This window comes from Hypanus sabinus, chromosome 8 (assembly GCF_030144855.1).
Source record: "Hypanus sabinus isolate sHypSab1 chromosome 8, sHypSab1.hap1, whole genome shotgun sequence".
NCBI classification, from domain to species: domain Eukaryota; kingdom Metazoa; phylum Chordata; class Chondrichthyes; order Myliobatiformes; family Dasyatidae; genus Hypanus; species Hypanus sabinus.
This window is the reverse complement of record NC_082713.1, coordinates 27,449,105-27,470,813: the sequence shown is the minus strand read 5'-3', so window position 1 is coordinate 27,470,813 and position 21,709 is coordinate 27,449,105. Positions and strand designations below refer to the sequence as shown.

At 42.9% G+C, this 21,709-nt stretch overlaps 1 protein-coding gene across 1 annotated transcript; it reads left to right on the top strand.

Annotated features, from left to right (window-relative positions):
• Nucleotides 1-380: 380 nt before the first annotated feature.
• LOC132397995 (protein Wnt-11b-like) lies at nucleotides 381-11,766 on the top strand. Its single transcript, XM_059976861.1, has 6 exons — nucleotides 381-751; nucleotides 840-983; nucleotides 1,537-1,772; nucleotides 6,940-7,217; nucleotides 9,931-10,223; nucleotides 10,793-11,766. The coding sequence occupies exons 2-6, from the start codon at nucleotides 913-915 to the stop codon at nucleotides 10,965-10,967; spliced, it is 1,053 nt and encodes a 350-aa protein (XP_059832844.1). The 5' UTR covers nucleotides 381-751; nucleotides 840-912; the 3' UTR covers nucleotides 10,968-11,766.
• The last annotated feature ends 9,943 nt before the right edge of the window (nucleotides 11,767-21,709 follow it).

Here is a 21,709-nt window from a genome sequence, read left to right as displayed (position 1 = left end):
ATTGGACGAATGTGGCCTTAGAATTAATTCTTCTTTACTTTTGGAGCGTCGCTTTTTTGTATAAATCAAAAAAAAGCGCAGGCACATATTGCTTAATTCCTTTACCTGATAACCTGGGGAGGGGCGGTCTATGATGCAGTGACAGCCTTTGAGGTTGGGCTGAGGTGGGGGTGATATTCCTGATGGGGAAGAAGTGAATTTCAAAGAGTGTCTCAATTCAATGAAAAATGTCTTGGCGAAGTACCCTGGAGCAGACCCGGGGGACGGGGTTGTGTATTTGCCCAGTCCGAGACTAAAATGAATAGGAATCTGTCTCTCCCTCCAGCCTTTGATGTGATGTCGGGCAGCTGCCGGCAGCTCCATTCATTACACCTGAAATCCACATCGTTGGCTGGGAATGGGCGACTGCCGCGTCACGCTCAGATATAAAGCGGGCGATTGCGGGCTAGTTGCAAACTTCAAGAGAGATCTCTGAGTCATGCTGGATGGGTTCCGATCACACTTTTGCAAATCGCATCAATCCCAACGAAGTTAGGCGCAGGGGCCGGACAGGGTGAAAACGCTAACACACACAGCCAGAGACGGAAGGAAATCACCCGTTCTGGGATTTAAACCACACTGTCGTTTACTTCAAGGATAAAATCAGTCAAGGAGGGCAGGGCGATCTGCCTCCGTCGAAGGGATTTCTCCTCACCTCGCTTCGTCTTTTGATTTTGGACAATTTGATTCAGTCGCTCCGGGGACGAGAAAGGTTAACCATTGCGAGGCTTCCCCAAGCCTGCTCCAAGATTAAAGCGGCGCCTCAGTTTATTGACAAACTTTTCTATATACTGTTTCAGGTCCTGGCACGGGCGAGCTTGGCAGCGGAGCGCCGGCGCTGGTTATCTGACTGGTTTTGCGGAGGGAGCGCACATGGAGCATCGGGTTGGCTGCGTTCTCCTGGCGCTGCTCCGCTGGCGGCTGTGCGGCGCAGTCCAGTGGCTGTAAGTATCCCTGCCCACCTCGCATGCCATGAAGAGATTTATTAGAAGTTTTTTGTAAAAAATTGGTCAATTACATTTTCAGATGAATAGCAGTCGTTTATTATGTGCAAATAAAAAATCTTTAAAATGCAATTCCATTTATTCGTTTCCAGATGCCGCCTGAATCGAGTTCCTCCAGCATTTTGTGTTTCAAAAAAAAGCAAGGTTCCAACGTTAGTCAATTCAGCACAAAATGCTGGAGGAGCTCAGCAGGTTAGGCATATGGGGAGGGTGTTTCAGGCCGAGATCCTTTATCAGGCATTTTATTCCTTTCCATTGATGCTGCCTGACCTGCCGAGTTCCTCCAGCGGTGTATTTACTCTGAATTTCCAGCATCTGCAGAATCTCTTCTGTTCCACATTAGAGTATTACTAAGTTTTCAGTCACTTTGAAATCCGCTCATTTGGGGGTTTGATAAGTGGTGTTACTAGTTTCTGCTGTTTCCTCAACGTGTCTGTGAAGCAGACGATGAGATGTCGGGCACAAACTTAAACCTGACGGTCTTTATTGACAGAGGCGTCGCAGTGAGCGGCGCGGCTTTAGCCTGGAACCAGACTCATCACTGTAAGCTGGTGGCGGGGTTGGTCCCCGATCAGCTGCAGCTCTGCCGGAGGAACCTGGAGCTCATGCACAGCATAGTCTTCGCGGCAAAACAGACGAGGCTGGTGTGCCAAAGCACTATGGCAGACATGCGATGGAACTGTTCCTCTATACAATTAGCGCCCCACTTCAATCCGGATTTAAACCGAGGTAACGCACATTTTATCTTTTTATATATGGCCATAGGGATTTCACCTGCATGGTATATAGTACCAAATAAAATGTCAACGAGGTTAAGTCACCTATCTCAGGTTCTGACACGAAGATGGGTTATTTGACGTGTGCTGTGCACTGTTACCATTGACGAGAAGACTGAGTTCCAACAATTGCAGAATCTCTCTCAGCTGCCATAATCTCTTCACCGTTTCCGCATAGCCACTCTGGACGTGTAATCATTGTTGTAGTAGAGGTGGCAGTAGTCAGTAAGCCCTGACCATCACTGAAAAACTCTTCCCTGTCCTGGCCTGTTGGTTGATCAGTGGAAATTGTTAATCCACTTGCCTAGCTCTCAAACATCTCATTCATAGGATAATGTAGATTTGCCTCGGCTAGAGGCAAGAACAGGAGGTTGGTTACAAAGATGGGCTCCAAGGACAGAAGCTGCTCTGGAGGCTTCAAGAGAATCATGCCATGTGGCCCATTGAGTCAGTTCCACCATTTGATGGAGGCTGATTTATTATCCCTCTCAACCTCATGCTCTTGCCTTCTGCCAATAATCTTTGATACCCTGACTAATCAACAACCTGTCAACCTCAATACCCAATGACTTGGCCTCCACAGCTGTCTTTCGCAACAAATTCCCAATCCACCACCCTCTGGCTAAAGAAATTCCTCCTAATCCCTGTTCTAAAGGGACATCCTTGAATTCTGTTTATTAATGAATATAATATTTATTAGTGAACCTACTTGCTGCTGAACTGAGGGATCAGCTAAGTGTCAACTGATTTGGAATCTCATAGACCCGCAAATATTTGTTTATCAGAACAATTCACCCATTATCAGAATACTTATTATAAATTTATTGGCTGACTTGAAATAAAATTCTCCAGTTCCCAGGGTGGGGATATTGGGAGGGTCTAATCTTGCAGTGAGGGAAAAAGGGAGGCCAACATCCGAGACCTGGAGTTATGAGGAGGTTTCAGGAGGATTGGTGGATTTGCATGGTATGTGAATATGACAGATTTTCAAAATGAGTAATTTTAATTGTGAAGTTGGAGAAACAGAACGCAATGTCAGCCACTGAGGAGAACATCATCCGGCAAATGGGGAGTATAGGATGAAGGACCACAAGCTTTTGGGTGGAGCACAGATGGCCAGTTCAAGCCTGGTAGATGGCTCAATGGAGAGTGCAGCAGGATGCAGATAAATGCTAATTGGTGACTTCTGTTTAGATTTAGATGAACTTTACAATGGTATGCTCTTTCCCAAGTATAGATAGAATCACACAGAATGGCTTCATGATATTTCTCTGAGTAACGTCTTTCAGGGTATTGTCTGCCATTGAATGGATGTTTCTAAGTAAAACAAAAGGGTGACTTCCTTTTATGGAGTGCCCTGGATAAAGGATGGCCTTTTAAAACAAAGGGTGCATGAGAGAAATGGTCTGTCATGCACAAGTGAATTTGGAAACATGCTGAACTGTGCCTGTGCGTAGCATTTGAAAAGAGAGAATATCGAAGATCAGACATTTGGTCAGGTTTTATTAAAATCAAAATGCAGGCATGTGTCCTGAGATTAAATTTGATTCATCCTAAAGAAGGCTTTGTGAACATTATCATTCTCAAACTTCTGAAATATGTAGTTTCCCCAATAAATGCAACGGTTTTTGATGGTCACTATGGAATAGTTCCCAATCCACTGAACTAATTTATTTTCAAATTAATGTCCTCACTTTAAAAGACTTCAGTGTGCCCCATATGGCTCACTGAACCTTCAATGTTATAAGGTTGTGGATTCAATTCCATTTGAAATCCAATTCATAGCCACTTTCCAGATGACCACTTGGCTTGCTTTCAGCAGCAGGTAGTAGAATACTCTGTGGCAGCACACACAAAATGCTGAGAAACTCAACAGGTCAGGCAGCATCTATGGAAAGGAACAGAGCTGATGTTTTGGGCCAAGACCCATCATCAGCACTGTGTGTGTTGCTCTAGTTTTCCAGCATCTGCAGAATTTCTTGTGTTAAAGATTCTATGGCATTATCTTTGACAAAAGCCTTGGTCTCTGGAGACCTGTCCCATAATGTTGCAATAATACAAAAGCATAAAATCAGCATTATCACAAGAAAAAAATCACTAAAATGGATGACCTGTGCAATGGAAGTGTACTTGTGGGAGCTTGCTGTGTCCACATTTAGCTTTGCCAGTTTTTACATTTCAGTGATTGCATTTCAAAACAATTCTTTCTGGCCTTTATGTGTTTCCACAACCCAAGGCAGTCAAATGTGTAAAGAAATGCAGTTCTTTCTTTTCATATCAATGGTTTATACTATTTTCTGCTTTAGCCTAAAGACTGTTAGCATTAGAGTTGCCTTGGAATCCTGTGTTAAAGATTCCATGAGTCATTCAGCCATTAAACTTAATGTGATTATACAAAGGTTCCTTAAAACTATTCACCAAATGTTTTCACACATTTTCTACTTTTTCCAAATCATTGCCCACACCTATCCTGTTAAAAGATTTGGCAATTAAAAAAAATATTCGCATGGATACTGTGGTTATTAAAACATGCCAGAGGTCTTCAGTGGTGATTGACACAGCTTTTGATATCCCAAGTATCTACCACAAGTCAGGAGCATGACAGGGTACTCTCTGCTTGTTAGATTCAGCAACAGGCAAGAAGCTCAGCACTATCCCAGGCAAAGTGCGCACCTGAACCATACTTCATATACAATCTAAATATTCCCTCCACCACTGGTATCCGCCATTTCTAGTTACTCACTTAGGCTAATCTCCCAAAGCATCTCCTACCACTTGGGACAATGGTCCAGATGCATTGGAACACACCTACTGTACATAATTCCACACCAGTCACTGTATCTTGGAAATACTGCTCTTCATTTTTACTTGAACTCCTTACTGGAATTACTTTTCAGCGGAAGGACTAGCAGTTTAAAGCTTCTCACCATCACTGTCTCAAGGATAGGACATAGGCAAGGGATGGACCTTCCTGATGACAGACAGATCCTGAAAAGAAGCAGAAGGTTTCAATCTGAATGGAGATTACTTTTATCTCAATTTACACTTTACAAGATAAATTTCTACAAATTAGCATCACACATTACCATTGGAACAATTGGAATAATTTTTTTGAATGATATGCGATTTATAAATTGAAATTTCTTAATTATATATACAACTTGAAGAGGCTGTTGGTAACATCAAGTGAATCACAATTACTACATACAATGGGGTCTTTTAAGAGGCTCTTGGCTGGGTATATGGAGCTTAGAGGCTATGGGTAACCCTAGGTAATTTCAAGTAAATACATGTTCAGCACAGCATTGTGGGCTGAAGGGCCCTGTATTGTGCTGTAGGTTTTCTGTGTTCCTACAATTTCAATCCTATTACCAACCAATTAACCATAGCCTTGTGAAGTTTAAATGATCTGAGCTTCTGTGGCAAGGATTTACAACTAAACCACAAAAAAAAAGATTTCCTGGAGTCAATACTGATAGCAGTTGAATCACTGTTAAATTTAATGTTTATCCTGTCATTTCAATGTCCTGTGCCTTTTCACTGCACAATCGCTTATGCAGTTTTATCAGCAAATCTGAATGGGGATATTTTAGACTTAATCTTAAATCCTTCATAAGAATTTTACAATAATAATCTTTCTCTTTATTGAAATTGATGAATATCCTAAAGCTTTAAACCATTTATTTTTGGCTGTCGTTTCAGCCCCCACCCCCACATCATTTGACACAATAAGTTTGTAGGGATTCCTGAAGATTCAGCCGCACTATGTACTCTTACTATCAATGAATCCTCAATGGGATGTCCAGTAGTGACTGTAGGACTGGAGCATCATCTAGACTTATACCCTCAGGCTTCACACCAGTTCTATGTTTTGGATCAGAACTTGAGGCAATAAAAATAACCTATTTCAAATTAATTTTCACAAATAATCTGACCTGTTGAAACTGTCCCTCTGACTAACCACCTATAGATAAGGCAGGCATTTCTCAAGATCACCGTACATGTTGGCCAGCATCTGGTGTATGTGGTAATACTTCTGAAGAACTACTTGGAGCATCAGGTATTGGCCAGAAGGTTGTGGACCAAACAGCCACACTTCAGATTAAATAAATTGAATCAATTGGAAATCCCAATGAGAAATAAGCAGCACAAGCAAAACTGAAAAATCAAATCCTTTGATTAACATGAAGATTAACCACATCAGTTGGCAAACACCAATTAACAATTGACACCAATCAGTTTTAAGTTTTCCTTTATTAACTTTCTTTGGAGCCAAAATATTTATAACCAAATTAAATGTTACAGAATTCTGAAAAACTTATCATTTCTATAATAATGGTTATTGTTAGTGGTTTCTGGTGATGCATCTCTCATCTAGGTATGTCCTTCATTTTGAGTTTGGGTTTGAGCTGAAAGTGGCTACAAAGCATTGTGCGCTATTGATTTTCTATATTCAGAAAAGTCGCGAATTCAAGGGAGATATACTCTTTTCACGATATATCCATGGATCTAAAATATCCAGGACAGGATGTTACAGTTAAGACATAGGAGCAGAATTAGGCCATCTGGTCCATCGAGTCTGCTCCGCCATTCAATCATGGCTGATCCTTTTTTTTTCTCCTCCTCAACCCCAGTTCCCAGCCTTCTCCCTGTATCCTTTGATGCCATGTCCAATCAAGAACCTATGAATCTCTGCCTTAAATACACCCAACGACCTGGCCTCCACAGCTGTACGTGGCAGCAAATTCCACAAATTCATCACTCTTTGGCTAAAGAAATTTCTCTGCATCGTGGAGATCCCTAACATGTTTTATATCATGGGCCAATACCATTAAACAAGGGGTCTGTGGGCCCAGGCAGGGCATCTCTAGACTAGGATAGTTAAGAAATTTACTATATATAAAAAAGCTGAGCATTACAAAGAGTAAAATAGCTCCTCAGCTATTTGCATATTCATTAATTTACTCTGCATTAGCTTAAAATAAGATGTACTAAATTTCTTATTTGGCGGGCAAATATTTCTAAAGCCTAAAGGCAGCTACTAGAAATGCTTCTGATGATAGGCAGCAGCTTAAATTTTTTGAGGTATTCATATTACTTTTCCCTTTGATCTTTCGCAGGAACAAGGGAATCGTCCTTTGTGTACGCCCTCTCTTCCGCTGCACTCAGCCACTCCATTGCTCAGTTCTGTGCCTCTGGGGAGTTGCCCTCCTGCTCCTGTGGCCCAGTCCCAGCAGAGGTGCCGGGGCCTGACTTCAGGTGGGGTGGCTGTGGAGACAACCTCCGCTACGGGCTGCAGCTGGGCTCGTTTTTTGCGGATGCGCCGATGAAGGGGAGTAGGTCTGGAACTCAGGCAAACAGGTTAATGAACATGCACAACAATGAAGTTGGCAGACAGGTAAATTGGCAAATCGACGGTTTCACTGTCCACTAACTATTGATGACATCTGTGTCAGGGCCAATATAAACAAGGGTTACTTCACTCAGTTTCACAGTAGTATCAATCTGTAGCTCACAATATAGTTCTCAAATACACGGACATAATAAATGGTGCCATTCCACGTTCATTTCAGCCAAATTCTGCAGGTAACTTCTCCGTCTACTTGAGCACTTAGTTGCAATGCTAACCAAGCCTGCTATGAATATGGACTTTACACACGGCAATAGCTCTCTGTCTCTGACTCCAGCTGCCACTCTGGACAGTCACTGTATGTATCCATAGTCGTTCTGTATACCTTCTTCATGCCACGTGATCTCGGTGCCTGTATGAGCAGAACAGAATCGTATAACAATACGCACCCAGTGGCCAATTCTTTAGGCACCTCCTGTGCCAAACGCAGCAGCCACTGAGTGTACGTTCATGGTCTTCTGCTGCTGTAGCCCATCCACTTCAAGGTGTGACATGTTGCACCTTCAGAGATGCTCCTCTGCACACCACTGTTGTAATGTGTGGTTATTTGAGTTACTGTCACCTTCCTGTCAGCTTGAACCAGTCTCCTCAGACCTCTCATTAACAAGGCACAGAGCTGCCACTCCACTGGATTTTTTTTTTTTGCTTTCTTGCACTTTTTTGTTTTTTTTTCACCATTCTCTGTAAACTCGAGCCTGTTGTGCGTGAAAAGCCCAGGAGGTCTGCTGTTCCTAAGATACTCAACCCACGCCTGGCACCAATAATCTTTCCGCAGTCAGTCGGTTAGATCACATTCTGATGTTTGATCTGAACAGCTGAACCTTTTGACCATGTCTGCGTGCTTCGTACATTGAATTGCTGCCATGTGATTGGCTGTTTAGATGTTTGGATCAGCAAGCAGACATACTGAGTGTACATTGTGCACTATTTGACCAAGCCAAATGAATGGGCATCCAAGGGCAAAAGACTCCAGTGGTTATGTCATACCTCAAACCAGAAGATGGCTGTTCTCATTGGAGACCAAATCATCCCAGCCCTAGATCACTGTAGGAATCACTCCTTACTGTGTCCTGGGCCCATCTATCTACATCAACAACCTCCATCCTATCAAAATCGGTAATGAGGATGTTCACTAATAATTATATAATACTCAATTCCACTCACAACTGCTCAGCAACGGAAACATCTCGCGTCTTCATGGAACAAGACTTAGGCAACATACAGGTTGACGAATGACGAAAGTGGTGGATAATAAATAACTAAACCAAGAGAGTCTAACCCCATTCACGCTTCATGGCATTACTGTAGCTGAGCTCCCCACCGCCAATGCGCATGAATATCATGGCTACAAGAGCAAGTTCTTTCCACTGTTCAGTTCTTCCACTGTTCACAGTTCTTCGCTCGCCCAGATACGTACAGCATCCAGACAGCTCGACACCATCCAAAACAAAACAGCCTGCTTGATTTGCCTCCCAGCCACCACCCCTGAGCACTCATTCCTTACACAACCATCGCACAGTGGCTGCTGTAATGTATGTCAGTAAAATGCCATGCGGTTACTCGTCCACACTTCCAAACTTCATCGCCAAGAAGGATAAGGGCAGCAGGGGCAAGGGAATATTACTGCCTGCAGGGCCCTCTCCAATTCACACACCATCTGGACTGGCACAAATAGTACTTCATTGTTGCTGCCTCCGAATCTCAGAATTCCCCTACCTAACGACTCTGCAGTATCTTCACCAGAAGGACTACAGCACTTCAAGAAAGCAGCTCACCAGTACTTTCTCAGAGGTAGTTAAGGAGAAGCAAAAAAATGGTCTTGCTGAATAATTGAGTCTGTGTAAAATCAAGCCTGTTCCAGTCATACACAGAATGAAAATGGATAACAAAAGTGCTTTCCTGTGTTCATTACTGCACATTTAATATAGGTAGGAATGTTTTAGATTGCTTAACAGATGAACAGCATATCTTGGGGAGGGTTCACTGGTTACAAGTTTTATGAAGGCATTCAATGGAGATTGCTGAAGTATGAAGGTGAAGAGAATGTGGTAATTTAGCATTGACCTTGTGGGATGTGAATGGAATGTGAAGGCTGTTTGGTGAAGCCTCTGAATGTGGAATGGCAGGTGGGTGAGTTGCAACATGAAAGGCTGAAGGAGGTCATAGTGGAAGGACACAGTACATCTGGAAGAGATCTGTAGGATATGGACAGGTTTTTGATGAAATGTGATAGGCAAACTATCTTCGTCTAAACTGGTTGGGTATTTATTATCGTGATGGTTTTTGAGTTGGCTGGTTGCTTGCACTGGCAGAAAATAGGCCTCCCTGAATCAGTGTATTCTGCTTTTGAAGTACTAACTTATTGTAATTTGCAGTAACTTGTTTTGCCACAAAGCAACAGACTTCACAATTTACATAATGTTAGTGACAACGTGATATTCTGATATTACACAGAAGACAATAGTGCTGCTTCCATTGGGCCAAAGAATTACAGGAGGTATTTGGGGAATTTTGGAGCATTGATGGATATTATTGCATTTATGGTGTAGCTGGATATGTTTGATAATGTATGGAGTTTTATGTGGAACTCCACCGTGCAAGGTTGCATAGCGTTCATTGTATGGACTGGACTGGTTGGCAGCATCTTATTCCTCTCAGAAGAGATTTGTTTACTTTGCTGACATGCATTCTCTCCTAACAGGTGGTGATCGATTCACTGGAGACTAAGTGCAAGTGCCATGGTGTTTCTGGTTCATGTTCTGTAAAAACTTGCTGGAAGGGACTACAGGAAATGCACAAAATTGCAATGGACCTGAAAACCAAGTACCTGGCAGCTACCAGAGTGATCCACCGCCACGTTGGTACCAAGAAACAGCTGGTGCCGAAAGAGCTGGACATCAGGCCGGTGAGGCAGACCGAGCTGATTTACCTGGTGGGCTCACCCGACTACTGTACGGCAAATGAAAAGCAAGGTTCCTACGGCACTCAGGAGAGGTAAGGAGCCTGTGCCGCTTCCATGCTTTGCAGGCGTTGCTTTATTCTAGATCGGATGGCTTTACTCCTCTCCGACTGACATATCATCTCCATCTTTGGTTAGCATTTCTCTTGTGTTTAAATGGTGAGAATCATTAGGATGATTTCCAGCAGAAGTTCCAGAGTATAGATTGTAAAGAGATAATGGAGGGGAAGGCAGTGGGGGCAGGGGAAAGGAGGTATGTACTATTTGGATATCTTCTGATAATGGTTTTAGGATTTGCTAAATGTGGATTAATGGACCATTGAGATATCAGAGCTGAAATCAGCCCTATCTTTCTGACTATGAACACTCCCATATCAATAAAGATCTACTGAGGCTAACGGAGGTATCCTCATTAATTGAAATGAAAATGCAGAACTGGATTCTCTCCAGTAATGGATTTTGTGAGGAAAGGGTCACGCATGTGCTTCACGGCATGTTCTAAAGGTCTTGACAGTTGCATTATTCTGTTAAAAGCAAGTTACAGATTCAATCACGTGTAAGTTTAATGTGCTCCTTTAACTGATCAACTTTACTTTATGTGCAGACAGTGCAACAAAACGTCCGTGGGCAGTGACAGCTGTAACCTAATGTGCTGTGGTCGGGGATACAATGCATACACAGAGACGATTATTGAGAGGTGCAATTGTAAATATCACTGGTGCTGCTACGTAACCTGCAAGAAGTGTGAAAGGACCGCAGAGAGGTACGTGTGTAAGTAACTCCCAAGGAACCTGTAGGACACAAAGGCATCATAGCACTTGCCTATACCAAGTAATATCGGACAGTAGGCTATCATTTTAAAAAGCTTGGAGACTGGTTGCCAAAAAGACCAATGTTCCTTGGATGCTACTGGGAAAAACAAGCGGAACTGAGATAAAAATATCTATATTGAAAGAAAAGGAGAGCAGAGAAGATTCAAAATCAACGAGTCAAGAGGAAGGACTCTTGTTAATTATCTTCAAAAGGTTGGCAAATGGGCACATCTTCAATTCCTTTGTTCCTTTGCTGTGTTCAGTGACCTGAAGGACAGCGTAAAGGTTTGGGAGCATGAATACCAGTGAACTGGGAAAGGAGAATGGCAAAGAGAAACTACAGAGCTGTGATAGACCGTGATCAATTGGTGAAGAAAAAGGAAGTGATAAATAAAAGCAGAGTGATAAGAGATGCAGCTCACTCTGGGAAACATTAAAACAGGGCTCACTTCTACATCACTGAGGACGCAAATGTTGCATTGAGGCACATGGCCATCTGAAATCCTAAAATTAACAACGTAACAGGTGCAGCACAAGCGATCCCAAAAAGGTGTAGCACACTCTCCACCTTGTTGGGAGTATCATTTTAATATCAATGTAAGATGTTAGATTGTGTTGTGTTGGAGCCAACTGAAACGAGCAGTAAGTGTGCCACCTTACCACTTTGATAAAGTGATACCACTTTGTTGTAAAGCTTCCGGGGTTGCCAAAAACTTGTCAGTTCTTATTTATAGATGTGATTTTTTTTTTGACACAGGCAAGTTTTTCACATAGTCTCAAGAATCCATTTTTGGTAAAGTCGTGCTAATGTATAGGAACAGGACATTGTAATACATTCAACATTGTAATACTTTCAATTTCAGGACTGTAGCAGCGAATGTCCCCTTCTCCTCCCCGCCCCCCCCCCCCCCACTTTTGTGTTTTTTGTAATGTCTGCTTATTTATTTTGCTAAATAAAACATTTTTACTGAGAAATTCTGTGAAATGTTGTTTTAAAGATGAGAGTGAGATTGTTAATTTACACAGGGTATTTGGCCACGTTCTTAATGAGTTAATTTCCTTATTATTCAACCGAATTCACTCCTGGTTGCTAGCTCCGGCAAAGAAGTGGCAGCGGGTGTTAGCCGTGGCCGAGTTCCATTTCTAAGGCCTCAGAATGTTAGTGCAAATCTTTCTGCAGTTTAATATAAAGGATTTGTCGCAAAGCTCAAATAGCTAAAAAAAAAACTCATCCTAACCACAGGAGTTTGTAATGAGCAGCTTGGGGACAGCATTTCCTAAATTAAAACTGGTGACTGCTTTAAGAGCACTTTATTGGTTATACACAAATAATTAGATTTTTAAGATTTATTTATTTACACACACAGCATGATAACAGGCCCTTCTGGCCCAATGAGCCTGCACTGTCCAATTACACCCATGTGACCAATTAACCTACAAACCCTTGTGTCTTTGAAATGTGGGAGGAAGCGGGAGGACCTGGAGGAAACCCACACGGTCGTGGGGAGAATATTAATTTCATTTAGAATTTTCTTCCCTTACATTCTTAACCAGGGCAGGACAGGTGGAATTGAACACTGGGCTGTTGGCACTGCAATGGCGTTACACTTACCATGCCACCCCAACCATCGTGGTCCATGTGCCAAAGTGAGGAATGGTACAGCATAACTTTCAGATCTTTCTCCAGTGCCTCTGGCAATGAAGGAAATATTAAGCGATTGCCCACTTATTACTCATAATATTTCCTGAAACAACTTCTATCTGGCACCCCACTGAACAGCATCATCATTTTTTATTTTAAGTTCCCTACCCCCACTTGAATTTTCTTCCCTTACATTCTTAGCTTAAAGGAGGTTCTGCTCCAGAAGTCCCAAAGTTCCTGCCAAAAACACATATCAGGCTACATAACCATATAACAATCACAGCACGGAAACAGGCCATTTTGGCCCTCCTAGTCCATGCCGAACCCTTACTCTCACCTAGTCCCACCTACCCGCACTCAGCCCATAACCCTCCACTCCTTTCCTGTCCATATACCTATCCAATTTTACCTTAAATGACACAACTGAACTGGCCTCTACTACTTCTACAGGAAGCTCATTCCACACAGCTATCACTCTTTGAGTAAAGAAATACCCCCTCGTGTTTCCCTTAAACTTCTGCCCCCTAACTCTCAAATCATGTCCTCAATGGTTTACTGTCCAATGAATGCATTGAGGAAGAAAGCAATCATGGATAGAACTCAATGACCATGACACTTAGGTCCAGTCATTGAGTCATGGTATATTTGATAGTTACGATGCGCACCAATTTCCCAAGAGTGCTCTTGTATGTATTACATATGATTGGAGAATTCTGATTGTGTAGGATCATTATTTGGATGGGTGAGTAGGATCCACCTGCCTATACCCTTCAATGAACTGCACAAATTTAAGGAAATAATGAAAAGTTAAAATAGGGTGTTACATAATAGGCTGGAACAACCAATGCCTTACATAAGGACCAGCCCCAGAAGCACTTTCTTGTTTAAGATAGCACGAGTAAATCTCAGTGACTTCTGGCTGGTGGCTAGCAAGACAAGGATAGCATTTGAATACTTCGTTAACCACATGTTTTAATCACATCATCACAAGTAACAGCCTCTCGGAGGCAATTCGATGTGGCAGAGCTGAGGAGGGGTGGCAGACCCATCACTCAGCATGGAAGAGCGTGAAAAAGCTCGGGCACAGGCTGAATTGAAGCCATAGGGCCCAGGCCCCAAAGTGTATCAACACACGTGACTGAACACAGTGTTCGGCTGGAGATTCACAGGCCGAATTGAGGCAGCAAAGTCCAGCGTATCCAAGTGACAGAACCTGGTGTTCAGATGGGAGATTTTAAGTGCCAGGCCAGATTGAAAATGTCAGGGTGTCGAGGCCTGAGATGAGGGGCGAGCCGGTCAGATTGCTGCTCAAAGCTGCACAACCCATTCTTCGGATGGAGATATAAGCACCGGCCAGATTGAAAAGGTTGGGGCGTTGACCTGAAGCGAGTTATGGGTCAGTTCCAAACGCTGCTTCATAACATTTACTCAGCTCTGTGCTGAACTATGGATTCTCTTGCAGACTTCAGTACAGAAACACTAATTGCTTACGGTTACTGTGTGCATAATGTTTTTTTCATTGTACATTGGGTGTTCGGTGTTCTATGGGTTATTTTTTTATGGGCCTGCTGTGTTTTTTATTCTCTGCACACTGGGTGTTAAGACAGTCTTTTATTAATATATATTTCTTTTTCTTGGGGGGTGTCTTTGTTTCGTGGTTGCTGATAGGAGACAGATGTCAAGGTTGTACAATGTATGCATACTTCGATAATAAATGTACTTTGAACTTTGAAGAAGTACCAGGAGTTGACCTCCAGCATAAGGCTCGGAAGCTTTGACCTTTATCAGGATTAGAAAAACGATTTGCAGTCCCTTCTTATATGATAAATTATACAGCCCCTGGTGTCTGTGACTTCCTAATTCAAAGAACGTTTATTGATTTGTGCTTTAACCACAGATCTCATGTGACACCATCAAATGCATCTCAGACCTAGTTCTCTTCTAATTATCTTGTTGAATAAGGGAAGAATGGTAGTGCAGTGGTTAGAAAAAGGCTATTACAGTACCAATGATGGGTTCATTTCTGCTCCTTTTTAAGGAGTTTATACATTCTCCCCACGACCATTTGCATTTCCTTTGGGGGCTCCGGTTTCCTCCCATTCTGAAGATGTACGGGTTAGTAGGTAGTGGGCGTGCTATGTTGGCATTGGAAGCTTGGCAAAACTTTGGGCTGTGTTAGTCACTTACGGGATGCAAACGATACATTTCACTGTATGTTCTGGTGTAGATGTGACAAGAAAGAAACTCTTCTTTCATTTTTTTATACAAGAACCCTTCTAATTATGGTTATGTTCATAACCCTTTATATTTTATTTGTTTTGTTTTTACTTAATAATGATTTGCTCAGAGAAGTTCTGGCCTACCATTTCATTGCTAAGGTGTCAATAAAATGCAATTAATCAAAAAAGATGTATTAACGATCTATGCAGAGTTTCAGCAATTTATTGATCTCAAGCGAGTTACCTGGAAGCTGATCTAAATCAGCTGAACTTTCCTTGAAGAAATAACAAGCAAGAGAGACAAAGGAGAATTGGTTAGTGTTGTGTACATGGATTTTCAGAAGGCCTTTGACAAGGTGCCAGACATGAGGCTGCTTAACAAGATATGAGCCCATGGTATTGGGAAAATTGTAGCATGGATAAAGCAGCGGCTGATTGGCAGGAGGCAAAGAGTGGGAATAAAGGGAGCCTTTCTGGCTGGCTGCTGGTGACTAGTGGTGTTTCACAGGAGTATGTGTTGGGACCGATTCTTTTTAGGTTAAATAACAGTAATTTGGATGATGGAATTGATGGCTGTGTTGAAAAGTTTGCAGACGATATGAAGATAGCTGGAGGGGCAGGTAGTTCAGAGGAGGTATAGAGGCTACAGAAGGATTAAGACAGTTTAAAATGGGCAAGGAAATGGCAGAGTATAGTGTCGGGAAGTGTATGGTCATGCACTTTAGTAGAAGAAATGTAAGAGTTGACTATTTTCTAAATGGACAGAAAATACAAAAAATTAGGTGCAAAGGGATTTGGGAGTCCATGTGCAGGATTCCCTAAAGTGGAATTCCCTAATGTGCAGGTTGAGTCTGTGATGAGGAAGACCAATGTAATGTTAAAATTCATTTCAAGAGGACTAACTAGAATATAAAAACAAGGATGTAATGTTGAGACTTTATAAAGCACTGGTGAGGCCTCACTTGGAGTATTGTGAGCAGTTTTGGGCCCCTTATCTTAGAAAGGACATGCAGAACCTGGAGAGGGTTTAAAGGAGGTTCATGAAAATGATTCCAGGATTGAATGGCTTGTCATGAAGGGCATCTGATGGCTCTATTCGCTGGAATTCAGAAGAATGAGGGGTGACCTCATTGAAACCTATCATATGATGAAAGGTCTTGATAGGGTGGATGTGGAGAGGACGTTTCCTATGGTTGGAGAGGACAGAGTACACAGCCCCAGAACAGAGGGCAGTCCTTTAAGAATGGAGATGAGGAGGACCTGCTTTTAGCCAGAGGCTGGGGAATCTGTGGAATTCTTTGTCACAGGCAGCTGTGGAGGCCAAGTCTTTATGCATATTTAGACAATAGACAATAGGTGCAGAAGTAGACCATTCGGCCCCTGAAGTCTGCACCACCATTCTGAGATCATGGCTGATCATTCACTATCAATACCCAGTCCCTGCCTTGTCCCCATATCCCTTGATTCCCCTATCCATCAGATATCTATCCAGCTCCTTCTTGAAAGCATCCAGAGAATTGGCCTCCACCATCTTCCGAGGCAGTGCATTCCACACCTCCACAACTCTCTGGGAGAAGAAGCTCTTCCTCAACTCTGTTTTAAATAACTGACCTCTTATTCTCAATCCATGCCCTCTGGTACTGGACATATTTCCTGCCTCAATCCTATCAAATCCTTTATCATAAACGTTTCAATCAGATCCCCTCTCAATCTCCTCAATTCCAGTGTGTACAAGCCCAATCTCTCCAATCTCTCTGCGTAAGACAGCCCTGCCATCCCAGGAATCAACCTAGTGAATCTACACTGCACTTCCTCAATTGCCAGAAAGTCCTTCCTTAAACCTGGAGACCAAAACTGTACACAATATTCCAGGTGTGGTCTCACCAGGGCCCTGTACAAATGCAAAAGAACATCCTTGCTCTTGTATTCAATTCCCCTTGTAACAAAGGCCAACATTCCATTTGCCCTCTTCACTGCCTGTTGCACTTGCTCATTCACCTTCATTGACTGGTGAACTAGGACTCCTAGGTCTCTTTGCATTTCTCCCTTACCTAACTCGACACCGTTCAGACAATACTCTGCCCTCTTGTTCCTGCTTCCAAAGTGGATAACTTCACATTTATTCACATTGAATGACATCTGCCAAGTATCTGCCCACTCACTCAGCCTCTCCAAGTCTCCCTGTATTCTCCTAACGTCCTCTTCGCATGTCACACTGCCACCCAGTTTAGTATCATCAGCAAACTTGCTGATATAGTTTTCAATGCCCTCATCTAAATCATTGACATAAATCGTAAAGAGCTGTGGTCCCAATACAGAGCCCTGTGGTACCCCACTAGTCACCTCCAGCCAGTCTGAGAAACACCCATTCACTGCTACCCTTTGCTTTCTATCTGCCAACCAGTTTTCTATCCATGTTGAAACCCTGCCCCCAATGCCATGAGCTCTGATTTTACTCACCAATCTCCTATGTGGCACCTTATCGAATGCCTTCTGAAAATCTAGGTACACAACATCTACTGGCTTACATCCTTGTTACACCCTCAAAAAACTCCAACAGATTAGTCAAGCATGATTTGCCCTTGGTAAATCCATGCTGGCTCGGCCTAATCCTATTTCTGCCATCTAGATGTGCCACTATTTCGTCCTTAATAATGGACTCAAGCATCTTCCCCACGACTGACGTTAGGCTAACAGGGCAATAGTTCTCCGTTTTCTCCTTCCCTCCCTTCTTGAAAAGTGGGACAACATTAGCCACTCTCCAATCTTCAGGAACTGATCCTGAATCTAAGGAACATTGGAAAATGATTACCAATGCATCCGCAATTTCCTGAGCCACCTCTTTTAGAACCCTCGGATGCAGACCATCTGGACCCGGGGATTTATTAGCCTTCAGTCCTACCAGTCTACTCATCACAGTTTCTTTCCTAATGTCAATCTGTCTCAATTCCTCTGATATCTTACGACCCTGGCCCATCCATACATCTGGGAGATTGCTTGTGTCCTCCCTGGTGAAGACAGATCTAAAGTATGCATTAAATTCTGTTGCCATTTCCCTGTTTCCCATAACAATTTCTCCCAATTCATTCTTCAAGGCTTCTTTATCTTCACATAGCTAAAAAAGCTTTTTCTATCCCCTTTTATATTCCTGGCTAGACTGAAGGCAGAGGTTGATAGATTCTTGATCGGTCAGCAAGGCAGGAGATTGGGTCTGAGAGGAAAATTGGACCAGCCACGAGGAAAAGGTGGAGTAGTCTCAATAGGCCAAATGGCCTAATTTTTCTCCTATATGTTATGGTCTTATGCAAAACAATACATGACAGCCTGCAATGTATTGCAGAATTATAAGGCTTCCTCAATCATTCAACTGCACACAGTGGAAATCATTCAGACCAGGAAGGCATGCATGTTTAGACTGTGCTGATTGAGCTGGCTACTCAGAGTTGGTGATCACTTACAGATCCATTGCAGGAGCACAAGCACGGTTTGACGCTGGGTCACTAAGGAAGTATTATGATAAAATCAACCTCAGACACAGTCTAGCCTCAAACATGCCTGTGCTGAGGCCTGTGAAAATATAAAGGAGAAAATCAAAAGGAAACAATTTTATTTCCCTGTGAATATCAACCAGAATGAAGTAGAAATATTTAAATTCATTGCAGCACCACCAGGTGGTTAATTGAAGTGTGACATTATGTAATGCTCACGCTTAGTATGATCCATTCTTGTTAATGTTTAATGTGCAGACCCCTCTAATTTAAATAATTAATTTCTCTGCATCTTCGCCATTTATGAAGGTGCTGGTCTTGACCCCAAATCTCCTCTCCCCTCTCACTGGTGGAAGATACAGGCCTGAAAGCACATAGCACCACTCAAGTATTCTATCTTTGCTGTTCTAAGATTAATGAATGATTCTTTAGTATGGTAAAATGGACTGTTAACCTCACAATCGACCTGCAGTGCACTCTCCCTGTACCTAACTTGATTCTGTAGTTGCAGGTCTTTGGGAGCGGGCAGTTTAGATGGTTTTGGCATGATTAGATGGGCTGAAGGGCTTGTTTCTCTGCTGTACTTTTCTTTGACTCTTAATAATTTATTCTGCACTCTTACTTATTTATCTTGAATTACCTTGGAGAACTGCTGTAATGAATCGATCTGTATGAATGATGTGCAGGACAACTTTTTCACTGTACCTGTGACAAAGACCGATTTACCCATTTAAAACCTTCTGTGCATTGTGCAGAGAATTATTTAGTGTGTAAACCCCAGATGAAAGAGCCAACAGAATCAACAAAACTGCCACCAATATCAGAATTTCTTCCATATACTGGGATCTAAAAATGAGTGACCCTTGCAATTGTCAGATCCAGGGAATCCAGCCTACGCAAACTAAGATCTGAAAATGTCAAAGAATTCCAATACAGTAATGCAATGTGTGGAGTAGGGTCCATCAGTGGGCAGAGTGATTACAATACCTGGCTGCTTATCACTACTTGTTGCTGCATGGGACAATAATTTGTCTGTAAAGGGAATATCACTGATCTCTCAGAAAGTTTAAAGGTATGTTTGTAATACTTCCATGAAGACCAAAAGGAGCACTGTAAGACGATGCAAGTTGTGAAGAAAGTGAGGTTTATTCACTTGACAATGCATATTTTTGAAACTGCCCGTCCTGGGAAACAAGGTTTTTAAACTGCTCTACAACAAAGCCTTCAAATACCAAAGGATACATCAAGAAAGTTAACGTGTGAACCCTCAATTCAGTCCTTTTCTAGAAAGGATAAGACAATATTGAATATGCACAAGAGTTCAGATCAACTAAAGATGAGCAGAGACCTGAGAAAGTCTGCAGATGTTGGAGACCCGAGCGACACACACAATGCTGAAGGAACACAACAGGTCAGGCAGCATCTTTGGATAAGTGAACTGTCGACATTTCGGGCAAAGACCCTTCCTCGGGACTGAAGATTATTGCAAAAAAAAAACAATTGTATGAATGGAAAAGTGATTTAAGAAATGGGAAGCAAATGTTGTTAGGAGAGGTGAAGATTTACAAAATGAAGGTGCAGTTTTTGTTTCAAAAAAATTCAGCATGTTCAATAGATCTTTTATTGGTATCCACATCATTACCTGAAGCAACTTCTCAACTGGAACTTATCTCAGTGAAAATAATCTGTATGGGCTTGACTGCTGAATACCTTTTTGAAGTCAATACCACCTGTTTTATGACTGCTTGCACACACTATCTAAATATTGAGGTGTAGCTGTCAGACGTGCATCATGAGGTGGAGCTTGCTTTTGTTCAGAGGCCTATAAACTAAGGAAAAGTAATTCCAGTCAGGAATTACTCCCAGTGAGATGGGAAATCATTTTATCCTGGAATTTGCTTACAGGTGGTACGTCTCGGATGTTCAGAGCGATAGCACCAGTTTTGACCGTGCGGGGAAGAACTACCAGCAGTGTTCTCAACTCTGCTCACAGTTCATTGACCCTTAACAGAAAGCATTTACTTGGATGGGACATGTCTCTGACGTCCCCATGGTTCAACTTGTTGACAGCTACTGTCTGCCCGTGTGAAGAATGGCCACTTGGGTGATATTTTGAATCAGTAGCATCTGCAGAAATATACCCACTCTGCTCAGCCAATGCTGATAACAGTAGATCTGACTGGAATATAGTTCCTTGGGTGCTGGCAACTTTCCACGGCCTTGCCCAGGAGGCAATTCTTCATGTTGAGTCCAGACAGTCTGCATTCCATCGCACCACACTAGGCGGTGCAGTTAGCTGCTGACACCATCAGGGAAACTCTTCAGCAATTTTGAAAAATGGCAATCTCTGAGTTTCCTGCCAGAGAAAGAGAAAAGTCAAACGGAACAAATGTTTAGTGTTCCAATTTGAATTGGATTCCAGTTTGAGTGCAGCTTGCTTCTATACGTCAAAGAGAGCGAGAGGTAGTCACCGAATATATACGCAGCAAAAAAAAACAGCTGATGGAGAAATGCACTAGGCCTACTCCGCTGAGATGTTGTTGTTCACTTGTTAAGTCGAGACCTCACGGACCATAGGGTTGTCATGGCAACATCCGGAAGTAGATTGCCAGACCTTTCTTCTGCGCAGATACTGCTGTTGCCCAGGTTGGGACCCAGGTGGGTTTGAACTCAGCACCATCTGCCTTGAAGTCCGGAGCTGATGCCAGTACACCACCAGCTGGCCCACTCCCCTGAGATAAAGGCGTCTAATGATTCATATTTCCTCTCCTATTCCTATTAAGGTTGGACTGAGGCACTGAGGTTGGACCCTCGACTAGGAAGGGGAGGAGGGAAGAGAAGAGAGCAGTATTGAAAGGGGATTCTATAGTCAGGGGGGCGGATAGGAGATTTTGTGGGGAAGATCGGGAGTCTCGGATGGTATGTTGCTTCCCTGGTGCCGGGGTCCGAGACATCTCAGATCGGGTGCAGGTTATTCTCGAGAGGGAGGGCAAGAATCCAGATGTTGTGGTCCATGTAGGGACCAATGACGTGGGTAGGATGAGTGAGGGGGTCCTGCATAGGGAGTTCAGGGAGTTAGGTGCAAAGCTGAAGAGCAGGACCCCCAGGGTAACAATCTCTGGATTGCTACCTGTGCCACGTGCGAGTGAGGCAAGGAACAGAAAGATTATAAAGATTAATACGTGTCTGAGAGGATGGTGCAGGAGGGAGGGCTTCAGGTTTGTAGATAATTGGGCTTTGTACCAGGGAAGGTGGGATCTGTTCCGAAGGGACGGTTTACACCTGAACTGGAGCGGTACTAACATTCTTGCAGGGAAGTTTGCTAGTGCTTCTTGGGGGGGGGGGGGTTAAACTAAATTT